At 41.8% G+C, this 12,500-nt stretch overlaps 1 protein-coding gene and 1 long non-coding RNA gene across 30 annotated transcripts in view; one reads left to right on the top strand and one right to left on the bottom strand.

Moving 5' to 3' along the window:
* Window positions 1-12,500, bottom strand: part of cacna1aa (calcium channel, voltage-dependent, P/Q type, alpha 1A subunit, a) — a 68,256-nt gene that overhangs the window by 34,139 nt on the left and 21,617 nt on the right. For 17 of the 29 annotated variants that reach the window (XM_027177240.2, XM_027177257.2, XM_047800790.1 and 14 more), the window contains exons 14-28: window positions 10,643-10,774; window positions 10,423-10,495; window positions 10,150-10,267; window positions 9,951-10,018; window positions 9,568-9,674; window positions 8,509-8,559; window positions 8,062-8,194; window positions 7,339-7,871; window positions 6,879-7,252; window positions 6,546-6,684; window positions 6,034-6,163; window positions 5,841-5,900; window positions 5,599-5,705; window positions 1,734-1,745; window positions 308-407 (exon numbers count right to left, since the gene is read on the bottom strand). In XM_027177240.2, coding sequence (XP_027033041.2) covers window positions 308-407; window positions 1,734-1,745; window positions 5,599-5,705; window positions 5,841-5,900; window positions 6,034-6,163; window positions 6,546-6,684; window positions 6,879-7,252; window positions 7,339-7,871; window positions 8,062-8,194; window positions 8,509-8,559; window positions 9,568-9,674; window positions 9,951-10,018; window positions 10,150-10,267; window positions 10,423-10,495; window positions 10,643-10,774 — 2,137 coding nt within the window. The remainder of the gene's footprint in view (window positions 1-307; window positions 408-1,733; window positions 1,746-5,598; window positions 5,706-5,840; window positions 5,901-6,033; window positions 6,164-6,545; window positions 6,685-6,878; window positions 7,253-7,338; window positions 7,872-8,061; window positions 8,195-8,508; window positions 8,560-9,567; window positions 9,675-9,950; window positions 10,019-10,149; window positions 10,268-10,422; window positions 10,496-10,642; window positions 10,775-12,500) is intronic. The other 12 variants (XM_027177250.2, XM_027177251.2, XM_027177243.2 and 9 more) reach the window with 5 other exon arrangements.
* LOC125138701 lies at window positions 8,315-12,287 on the top strand. The gene is made up of 3 exons (XR_007137915.1): window positions 8,315-8,578; window positions 10,657-10,817; window positions 11,495-12,287. It is a non-coding gene; the product is annotated as an uncharacterized LOC125138701 (long non-coding RNA).

The raw sequence follows: 12,500 nt of genomic DNA, 5'->3' as shown, positions 1-12,500 counted from the left end.
CTACAGCTGAACTGGAGAATTCGAACCCAATGTCAAATTAAACAATCATAAAAAAGGTTTTAAAACAAAAAAGCAGGAAACAAAACTGGAGACCTCTAAACATCGTTTTAACTCAGATATCAGTCGTAACACGACAAGACGCAAAGAGACGTTGGGGCTGAAATCTGGGGGTTAAAATAGCAGTTTGTCAGGAACCAAAAGTCCACCTGAGCAGGAACTTTTATTACTCACTGAATTACTGCTAAATTATTTCCTCTTTGTCAGAAAACATTTCACACAACTAGCACTGAGTAGCTCCACTCTTTACCTTAAGCTTCGGCAGGCGTTTGATGGTTTTCAGTGGTCTTAAGACTCTTAACACACGCAGTGACTTGATGGTGCTGATGTCCTTCCCCTTACTGCTTCCTCTGTAGGTCACACACACACACACACACACACACACACACACACACACACACACACACACACAGTTAGTAGCTCACATGCCAGCTGTGTATTTGTCCACAGTCCAGTTACAGAGTGATGCACTGCATCTACACACAGCTTTCATTGACAATGTAATCTAGCCTAGCAAATCTTCCCAACACACACACACACACACACACACACACACACACACACACATATGCCCATGCTGTTTATTAGGTGCATCTACTGCTCAGCTCAGGTCCATGCTGTAACTGCTACCAAGGTTTTTTCTCTTTTCTTCACAGTCCTTATCATCGCAGTGCCACAGCAGCATGTCTGGTGTCAGACATCCTCAAATGATGGAATGTCCGGCCAAGCCTGTTTTTCTTTTTTTTTTTTATTTTACATTTTTCTGAATCCATGAAACAGAGCACAATAAACATGTGGAAGTGAGATGGAGGTTCTCTAAAAACATGTTCACTTTCTCAAGGAAGAGTTTTTAGGAGTGGATTATAATGAGGATTTTTCATCTCATGCACAATGATCACACCTCAAGAGCAAAACCCAACACAATATAAACCAACACACTGCTGGTTTGATCACTGCACTGCAACGCTCCAGAAAGCTCCTTTAATTGTGTTTATAAATGATATCCAAGTTGTCAGCGTTGGAGTTTACACAGTAAAGTCCACTACCAAAAACTTTTCATTAGTCAACAAATATATAATAAGTTCTTAGATAATCCTCTTTAATATCAGTTCTAGTGGCAACATGATAAAAACAAAGATGATTTTTTAAATGATTTGTTCAGGTTTATATATTGTTAGTATTAATTTGAGTAAATGATAAAATATGTAAAAAGACTTGTTAGTGGACTGCAGTGTTTTACTGTAGAATAAAAATAAAGATCACTTCCTATAATGTTGTTTCATTCCTCTACAGGACAGAGCTTGACTTTTACCTGTTCATTCACTCAGAAAGTGTGCTTACACTCAGTGAAGCACACACACACACACATACACACACACACACACACACACACACACACACACACACACACATTGTCAAGCTGAACTGTACATGGATTCTTCACACCACTGTTTAATACAGAAGGTGTGTCATGATTCTGAATCTCATTAAAGCTCATTAAAGCCAGAGACTCACAGAGAGAAAACAGACGAGCAAACGGACAGACGAGCAAACAGGCAGAAAAGAAACATAGGAAAGCTATGTAACTGGCAGGACAAGCAATAAAAGCAAAGAGAAAAGAGAGAGAGAGAGAGAGAGAGAGAGAGAGAGAGAGAGAGAGAGAGAGATATCATTACCCACTGCCGCCGCTGGAGGAGAAGCCAATAGGAGAGATGAGAGAGAATCAGAGACAGGAAGAGACAGAAACACACACCCATACACACGTGCGTACACAAACACACACAGTCATATATATAAACAGTCATGGCGAGAGGAGGGAAAAGGTTGAAGGAGGAAAACATCAATATGTGACACAAAGGAAAGAAAGAAATATAGAGTACAAGTCTGCATTTGATCAGACCTGACATGCACAAAAAGCGCACACACACACACACACACACACACACACATATATATACACATGATATATAAAGATAGATGATGACTACCAAATGCCATTTGGAGCAGATCTCTCTCATGGGTCCCAATAACAATGAGTTATCATCATGCTGTGGAAGTTTCCCTAATTATCTGTAACTGCTTAACCAGTGAGAAGGAAGCGGTTTGGTACCGAGACTGGTGTCTCCTTAAAGGAAGCGGTTTGGTACCGAGACTGGTGTCTCCTTAAAGGAAGCGGTTTGGTACCGAGACTGGTGTCTCCTTAAAGGAAGAGGTTTGGTACCGAGACTGGTGTCTCCTTAAAGGAAGAGGTTTGGTACTGAGACTGGTGTCTCCTTAAAGGAAGAGGTTTGGTACCGAGACTGGTGTCTCCTTAAAGGAAGCGGTTTGGTACCGAGACTGGTGTCTCCTTAAAGGAAGCGGTTTGGTACCGAGACTGGTGTCTCCTTGGTACTCTGACAGCCACTCTAACAAACCACCAGCACAACTAATTAACTAACCCTAACCCTAACCCTTAGGTATCACTAGGCTTATTGTTAACCAACTTTTGTGCTCAACATGACTTAGATCTTCATTTTATTCTTGGAATATAATACATTTGGATTTTATTTTTGGGATGTGCTCATGCTTCATTATATTAATGTTGAAATGCAATAATAAATGAATTCATCTTCGTTATACCTCCTGATTTTTGGGTATTTAAAGCAATCATTAGATTCAAAGAGTTTGGTTTAGATGCGACTGATAAGCTCAAGACTTCTAGAAGTATAAAGGTACAGGAGGTATTGTTGCCACCTCACAAGTGCAGGGCTCCAGACCAAGCCATGTTCTTCCCTTGTGTGTCCATGTGGGCTTTCTCCAGGTTCTCCAGACTCCTACTACCACCCAAAAACACACCAGTAGGTCCAATATTTTAGCTACAGCAAATGAGCTGTATTTCCGAACATGCACGGAGTCTTGACCAACACGTGCACATTTCCCCTGACAGTCTAAGTAACGTGGATGTGGTTGCTATAGTAACGCATGTGTTCCATGTGGAAATGTTATTTTAATGTTTTTAAGGAACACGTATTAGGGATTAATTAAGGTAAAAAAAAAAAAAAAAGTCAAATTATACACCAATATTCACTATAAATTAAAATGTGTTCAGAAATGCCGGCACTGCTACACAGTTTGGGATGCGTTGTGTGAGAATGACCAATTACATATTATCAGTTGTGAAAGATTATAAATTATTTTGTTAAGTAAACTACAGAGCATGAATTAATCATCTAAATTCACATCATATAATTTGCTACAGCTTACATAATCCCATAGAATATGCTGAAATAATTTGGGTTTAAGATGTAAATATTAAGATCATAATTACAGCTTTTATTTCCTGATGAAACACCTCGACAAATCAGAACATGGCATCTTTAGTTTCTTGTTCCCCGGATGTGTCGTGTTACATTGGTCATTTAAACAGTTTTCTAAATGTCTGCTCTTGGTTTGAATTTATTTAACAAAGAACAAAACCTCAATTAACTCTTAATAATACCTTAAAATCATTTTTGACCAAAAAGTGATCATTAATCACAGCTATTTTTGACTCAGGCTGCTGTGTGCTTTGTTATGTGACAAAAGATGCTCGGCCGGTCAGTTATTTGTCTCAGCAGAGATCCGAGTCGGCCGATTCTCCTCTCCAGACAATAAATGGCAGGCTAATAAGATTTTGTGTTCATGAAAGAAATGATACGCGTCTACAAAGATAGAATCAGTGTATGAGGTAAGCTGTTCGATCGCCTATAATTGTGTCGTCTGTGTGAGTACAGGTTCAGTCAGGTTAGGGACAGTCTATTAGTCAGTCTGTCTGTCTCCCTTCCCATGTGCGAGTCTCCAAATAAATCAATAAATTAGTCAGTAAGTCTGTCCTGATTATTCCACCATCCACTTTTATATCCAAAATATGTACAAAGTATTTTGTAGTTTGTTTCTTAATATTTTTAAACAAAACACAGACAAACACGAACACATAGACACAAATACATATGTTAACAAATTCCACATACTGTAGGGTCTACCAAGAGTTTATTAGCTGCTTGGCCAGGCTTTGGCTAGCGACATTACACACCACAAGCCAACCGTTTTGTGTTCTATGTGTGAGAAAGCAGTGGTATGGATAAAGGAATTCAGGTGACGAGAATCTGGCTGTGTAACAGGCATGAGGAGCAATCAGAGACAGACAAAGAGAGAGAAAGAGACATTACCCCTCTCCTTCTCCATCACCTCCTCCACTGTGTGAAACCAGAGAGGATCAGAGACGACCAGAGAGACAGACAACACACACAGAAAAACAAACACAAACACCGACACAGACAGAGTACTGAAAACACAGACACACTCAAACAAGGGAAGAATGTAGGAGGAGGAAAAACATCAATATGAGACAGTGAAAGAATTCACAAAAAAATGATGACAGAGTGCAGGCTTTGTTATATGTGGACGCCTCATCTAAAAAAAAAAAAAAAAAAAAAAAAACAGAAACTTACAGAGAATAAAAATATATAGCATCTACAGATCAAACTATTAACGACACACATAAAATAGACATCACCAGTCACAGCCAGAGGGCGCCAGTGACACCCTGGTGCCAAAATGGGATTCTGTATCATTATTTGACTTTGTTTGTTTGCAATAAAAAGACTTGGCAGTGACCCTCTGGTGCACCCGAGAGTTTGGACGTCATCTCTGGGCATGACTGCAGAAAATGGGAGAGGAGAAGGAGTAGCAGAGGACATGTCTGAGGTATGAGGAACCCAATGGCCACAAACCCACTCACAAGGCACTTTTAGTAAAAATCAAGAGGAGCAACAAAGAAGATCATTTGCTAAAAATTTAAGCATAAAATAGATTCAGAACAGAATCATGTGAGACTGAAATTTGTGAAATCTACCAGACTGCTGAGTGTTTATTTTCACAATGTGGTGAGATTCATTTTATTTCACAGGCCATCACTGCAGGAGACATCATGCAGCTCACTAAACTGGTCATATAACTGATTCTAAGTCCACAGAAGGCTGAGACACTGAGGACGAGGACAAAGTCCAGGCCACTTTTTGTTCTATACTTGATTGTACATGTTATACTTCATCAGTTTTCCTGGTATATTGGAGCACAAATCTCTAAACCTTGTGTTTCCTTTCCTTTGCTTGGGACTTAGAAAATTAAGCTGAAACGGTAAACTGGGCATAAAGTCAGCCTTGTGGAATGTTGTATGGGAATATGGTGAGCAAGTTGGAATAGATTCTGATAGAAGAAGAGCTGAAATAGGAACGCGGGTCTGAAATAGGTACACAGAGAAAGACAAGGAGAAAGACAGCTAGAGTATCTTTACTGCATTAGAAGTAAACAGACACAGAAGGATGTTTGTGATAAAGTGTATGAAGTAAAACTGGCACTCCAGGGGGTCAGGAACCATTTGGCTGAATCATGGTTTTTAGACGGTAGAGAAAAAAGGAAAACAATAACAGGCAGCAGGCGTAGAAAGAACAGAAAAAGACTAGAGACACAAGACCACAATGACACAGCAGGACATGGAGGAGGGTCCTGGAGAACACTTACGTGAACGCAAAGGCTACCAGGGCACCACTGACCACTATAAAGTCCAGAATGTTCCACAGGTCACGAAAGTAGGATCCTTGATGAAGTACCAAACCTAGGTCCACCATCTGAGAGAGAGAGAGAGAGAGAGAGAGAGAGAGAGAGAGAGAATATCCAGTTGGTTATGTAGGATGCAGCCCCTAGTACATTGAGAGAAGGTGTTTAAGATGTTTAAGGACATTTCAGGTGTTCAAGGTGTTTACCTTTATAAGCATCTCAAAGGTGAACACACCTGTGAAGACGTAATCAAAATAACGTAGAACCTGCAGATAGAGACAGAGGAACATGGTTCTGCACCATTAGAGTAGTAACACTGGATGTATTGTTGTATACCATGAGATGCAGCAGTGCAGTAAGAGAACAGATGGAGCACGCTAAGCAGAAGGGTGGTCTCACATTGTTCCGGGGGGATTCGGGCCACACTGGGTCTTCAGCAGCAAGAGCAATACTGCTCATAGCAATGACCAGCAAAATGCACATCTCAAAGTACCTCAGGGTTACGATGTAGTGACACATCCTGCGAAACCTACACACATACACACAGGTTTAAACATTGGGCCTTTGACTTTAATCCAGTAGTCATAAAACCTGGCCAGCTTTACCCGTCACAGGCATTCTGCTGAACCTGCACTACACAAAGCATCATCGGGGTAGTTAAGTGTGAGAGTAGATTAGTTTCATGTTAGTGTCAGGTCAGGTTAGTGTAAGGTTCATTTAGAGTCAAATTAATGTCAGGGCAAATCAGTGTCCTGAGGTGTAGAGCTGTTGGACTGTGGGTGTAGATGATGTATGTTCCTGTGTTGGTGTAGCTTGGGAGCTTTGTACTTATAGCTGTACAGTATAGTGTGGATTGTAAGTGCTCAAGGCCCAAGACGCTGAGGTATCAGTGTAGTTAGTGTAAAACTCACGGGTTAGTTGTGGACAGGATGAACATAGAGCTGTAAGGGGGCATAGGTTTAGGCCCTCCGTCATCTTTGTCATCATCATCATCGTCACCTTTCGTATCCTCTTTTTTGGGCAGCGGTTCTGTGTTGGCATTCTTATTGACTGCGGGATAAATATTAGAGGAGAGCTGAGACAGATGGTCATAAATCAAATGCAAACCTGCAGAGTTGCTGTTTTCTGACAGCTCCTCATGTTTACAACAGTGCTGCAGTTTTGAGAGCATGTTAAATCTTCATTAAAAAGGCATTTAAGACAACAAATACAGAATCTGTGCACAATTCCGTTCATCTCCTCACCCTGCAGAATGGCGTTGGCAGACGGGAACATGGGTGGCATGTCTATGGCTGTGTAGTTTGGCTTGGCATCTAGATGAGCAAGGTTAATGGTGGTGGACACAGGATTGGGGAGAATGAAGCTACTCTCTGTGCCCACAGGAGCCAGGCGGGAACCGTGGGTGCTGCTAACCAGGCTCAGGAGGCTGGAGTGGGGTGTGGAACGGCTGCTTGGCCCACGGGTATCTGAGGGAACTAATGGCTGGGTAGCAAGCTTGCTGTTCATCACATTGTCCAGGTCCTCACTGTATTGGCTGTCCTGCCTAGACAAAGTCTTCTGAATGGGACGAGTGGTGGACAGAGTAGGTCCCTCCCTGCAGAAAGAGAGAGAAAGAGAACTAGAAAGGACAGCAGACAAAATAGCAGAGCATGAGAGTAGATTTATATTTATAAATGAGAAAAACTGGTTTAAAAATAAACTCACTTCCTGCGGTGTCGGCCCCTCTCCCCCTGCTCTCCTCTTTCCCTCCTCCCTTCTTTCTCTCCATGTCTGTGACACCTCTGCCTTCGCTCAGGTCCATCTGCTTGCTCGCTTTCTACCCCCACCTCTGTGCCTTTATTTCGGTGCCTCCTGCCTCCTCCTCCTCCTAAACCATTCTCAGATTCTACATCCAGAGCCTTACGGTGTTGTCGAGAGCGCCCAGATCTCTGCCCGCGATGTTCTCTCTTCCGGTGTGGATCCTTCGTGCCGACCTCGGTGCTCTCAGTGCCAGCATGGCTCTGATTCTCACCTTTCCTGTAGCCTTGGTGAGATTCTGTGGATTCTCCTCTCTCTAGTTTCCGGGCTACAGCAGATCCCGCTCCTCTTACCCCACCTCCTACTGTAGAATGGAAAAGAGGTCCCTCTCCTGGTCGGTTCTTGTTAGTGTTGTTGTTTCGGTTTTCTTGAGGATCCACAACAAGTGGCCGGTCTAGGTGAGTCTTCATATCAGGTCGGATGTGGCGGGAGTATGACACCTGTAAGTGCACACACAGTTTGAGACAACACAACACATGCTTATTAAACCTGCAGTGTTTTCGAATATATTTCTTAAAAAGATTGCTGCTAGAAGAATCTGTCAGTCACGAACCACATTGTTAATTAAATGTCTAGAATCTGTATAGTCGTTATAACCAACATGATCCCTCAATAACCCTCTCCACTTGCCTTCCAGCGGTCCTCGGGGTCCAGCTCATTGTACAGCGCCTCTCTGCTGGTCATCAGTGTCTGTCTTCGGAGCTCGCTAGTGCGCTGCTCCCACACTGACTTAGAACCTTTATGGTTCTTTTGCTGCTCCTTACTGCAGAGTAAGAGACAGAAAGAGAGACGTTACAGGGGTGTTAAGATAAAATCAACAGAAGGATCACTACCATTGAGTTGCCTAATCTACTCACACAACTACTGCAGACCTGCTACTCATACAGTGACACTATAAAGGTACTAGTGTGGGAAAATACACACAGCAGAGAGCTTACAAGTACTAAGTGTTAAAAGAGGGCTTTTTGGATGACAAGTAAGTAATAAACTAGCATAATAGTGTGAAATATACAAAACTTAAAGGAAAGAACCACTGAAGCACAAACAAAACACAAAGAGGAGAAATAAAATAAATACCACTGAAGAAAGGGTTCAGAGGTGCTGAGACGCTCAGAGTTAACTGTCACGCTGAGGAGGGAAACACCAGGTAAGAGACAAGTCTCTAACACACACACACACACACACATACACACACACACACACACAAACAAACAAACACACACAAACACAATTACTGTCACTAGCACACAGAATTGGCTTTATTGGCCAGGTATGCAGGAGCATACAAGGAATTTTAAAGGTTTATTGTGTTGCTCCAATCCACCTTTAAAGACTTCCACATCCAAACACTACAATACAGTGCTGGACATTAACAAGGTAAAGTAGCATAAAAAGCATTTATCTGCCTGTGCCAAAGAAGATTCTAAGGATCCTCTGTCCTTTATTTCATCAACACCACTATGGGACGTAGAGGTGATGTGGTTTCTTCTCCTGCCACTGACAAGGAGTAAAGTGTTAGTTTTGTTCAGTTCACACTTCAGATGATGTTCTCTAAAAGCCACTGAGGCTTGAACACAGGTGAAACCTGATCCACTGAAAGACCTCAAGCTTTTATAAAATAAGTCCAGCCTTAGTGTCTCGCACCATACTTGTTTCAGTTCTTTGATTGAGTGATGCCTTAATTTCATCCACTCATCTCTGGTGGTCTATTTACATGAGATTTAGGTTCTTCAGTGGCTTCAGTATCACAAGTAGTTTCTTGTCTTCTAGGTAGTTTTAAGTGGCTTTTATCTCCTGGGCAAAGAACCATGTGGAGGCGTCCATTTTCTTGTCCTGTGTGAACCTGCCTCATGTCCTTGCTGCACCTTGGATCACTTTCTTCATACAGGTGTCTCTTTTGACCTTCAGTATTCCTGTAGTTCTTGTGTTCTTCTTCCTCGCCTATGGAGCTGCTCAGTTTGAGGATTTCTTCCCCAAGACAGCTAATATTTTTAAAAACACTAGTGTTGTTTCTTCTGTATTGTTGATTGTTAAGAGAGAGTGACAATGCAAGTGTGTGAGTGAGAGAAATAGAGAGATAGAGAAAGGGAGGAGTGTGTATGAGTGTGTGTGATTGTGTGTGAGAGAGTTACTCACGCTGCAATGGAGAGATTGGCAGCAGACAGTGGACTCACTTCTGCCACTTCCTTTGCTTTCTGAAGAGCCATTTTCTGATTGGCTGCTTCCTCTTCCTCTTGTTCATCCTACATAGAGGTGGTAAAACAGCTTAAAATAACTATTGTGTGTATATTTTGGGTGTTTTTTGGCAGACCCTTTTTTTGGGACACCCTTATCCAGAGCGACTTACATTTATCTCATTTATACAACTGAGCAGTCGATGGTTAAGGGCCTTACTCAGGGGCCCAGCAGTGGCAGCTCAGTAGACCTGAGATTCAAACTTATAACCTGCGTCAGTAGCCCAACACCTTAATAACTGAGCAACCACTGTGTGTGTGTGTGTGTGTGTGTTTGTTCAGTACCTTTGTCAATTCTTGTGCGTTGGCTAGATTGTCTACAGCAATGGCCAAGAACACATTCAGCAATGTATCTAAACACAATGTTAAGGAACCTAACAACGTCAAAACACTGTGTGTGTGTGTGTGTGTGTGTGTGTGTGTGTGTGTGTGTGTGTGTGTGTGTGTGTGTGTGTGTGTGTGTATTGGATGTGAATCTGGATACAGTTGCCAAAGAGTGTGAGAACAATGAAGAAGATGGAGAACACCATGCCTGTGTTGACTCCTCCCTGAGACTCAATGCCATCATACATCACCATGTTCCAGTCTTCACCTGTCAGAATCTAACACACACATACGAACAGAGAGAGAGAGAGAGAGAGAGAGAGAGTGAGAGAGAGAGAGATCTGTTTGTAAAGATATATGTGACATATGTGTGTAGTTTTTAGTTCGTATTAGTTTATGTTGTTAGTGTTTACTGTTATTCATCATTTCTCACCTGGAACACGGTCATTATTGCTGCGGGAAACGTATCGAAGTTAGTCGGCGGCGTTCCCGATTCAAAATTAAACCTGTCAGAAACATTGAGATAAACATTGTGGAGATGTCTCTGTGTTTCTGCTTTAAAAATCAGTATTTGCAGCAAGAGATTCAGTTCATCAGTTAAAACCTGATATTTATTGGTCTACATGAGAGGTCATGAGTCTGTATTAACGTACTGTCCTCCAAACAGCTGCATGCCAAGCAGTGCAAAGACCACAATGAAGAGGAAGAGGAGGAAGAGCAAGCTGATGATGGACTTCATGGAGTTCAGCAGAGACACCACTAGGTTCCTCAAGGAGGCCCAGTATCTAAAAATAAAGAAGAAAATGAAGAGGACTCAGGACAATGAAGGTCAGCACAACACACACACACACACACACACACACACACACACACACACAACAGCTTTAGCCCTGAGCTGTGGCACTCACTATCTGCAGTAGTGGAAGAGTTGCCCATTGAACTGAATAACCCTGACCCTGACTCTGACCCTGACTCTAACCCTGACTCTTACTCTAACCCTGAACCTAACTCTAACATTGACTTTAACCCTGACTCTAACCCTGACCCTGACCTGGACTCTAAACCTGACTCTAACTCTAATCCTGAAACTAACTCTAACATTGACTTTAACCCTAACTCTGACCCTGACTTTAACCCTGACTCTAACTCTAACATTGACTCTAACCCTGACTCGGACCCGGACTTTAACCCTGACTTTAAACCTGACCCTAACTCTAACATTGACTCTGACCCTGACTCTAACCCTGACTCTAACCCTGACTCCTTCCTGCACTATACGAGTCTTCACATCATTCTGTAACATGTAAACAATATGTTATTTCTGTCTCCTCGTGTCCTTCATATTCTATATATTTTCCTTTAGATAAATGTCTATTTGTTAACAGTGCACTAATTAGTTCATTATGCTACATGACACACACGTGTGCACAGATCTACATGTAACATTACAAAGTAAAGAGATTCTGCACACTAAGGCAGGTAAAATGTCTCTCTGTGTCCCACAGAGTTCTGTTTGAAGCCCCATGTAGGCTTGTGAGATGGTGTGTAAAATGACACCACCCTTTTATGCCCCCGTATGGATCGCTGATTGACCACAAGAGGCTCTGAGAAGGGGAAAGAAGGACGTAGCAAGACGTATGTATGTAACGTGTCCTACGGGTGAGATGGCTATAGCTGAAATCTCTAGCATTAGTGTTAAGTCAGGGTAGTTGTTGGTTTTTTGCTTAATATCCCAATAATATTTTCACATAAACATTTAAACTTGTCAGTAATAACAATAGAAGGAAACTGTCACAGATTCCTGAACCCATCATCAGTCATCCCTCGCCGAGCTCTTCATCTTTACTGACAGCACTTCATCCTTCTCTGCACAAAGACTGAGCTCTTTACTTCAGTCTCGTTCACATTACACTACGGTTTGTAAACGTCCACACAAAGGATGTAACTGATATGAAAACGATAATGCATCCTAAACAAATAGAATAAGACAAAGAAGAAAAACAACAAATAAAGAAGATACAGGATTCTTTTCTGTGACGTTTTAGAAAGATTGTGAGAAACTACAGACGGGATGTGAAACAGGACCTTTGTGTTTAAAGCTAAGATCGTTTGCAGGTTTCATAAACACCTATATCTCAAACACCACACAAAAAGACTTCAAATATCATCAAAATGTTTGGGAGCAGGAAAAGGCAGCATGTTTATGAGTATCATATAAACTGGAGACAATCTGTTCTTTTTTTATCATCACTGGTTTGCCCCAGTATGCAAAGTGTTTTACTGAGAACCAAAATAAAGCTCCCTGTAGCTGCCACAGCCCAAGCACTGTCACGGGGCAGCTTGTGTGGGCTGCTGGCTTCACAAAAACAATTTCATTTATTTGGAAAACTTTCATTTGTACATTACCAAAGAAAATCTGTCAGGAAAATCAAATAGTCTTTATAATGACACAGCATTTAAAGACAACATTCAGGACACAAGAGGGAGGATGAGACGAAACATGCAAATGGA

Source organism: Tachysurus fulvidraco, chromosome 15 (genome assembly GCF_022655615.1).
Source record: "Tachysurus fulvidraco isolate hzauxx_2018 chromosome 15, HZAU_PFXX_2.0, whole genome shotgun sequence".
NCBI classification, from domain to species: domain Eukaryota; kingdom Metazoa; phylum Chordata; class Actinopteri; order Siluriformes; family Bagridae; genus Tachysurus; species Tachysurus fulvidraco.
This window is presented reverse-complemented; position numbering and strand designations above follow the sequence as displayed.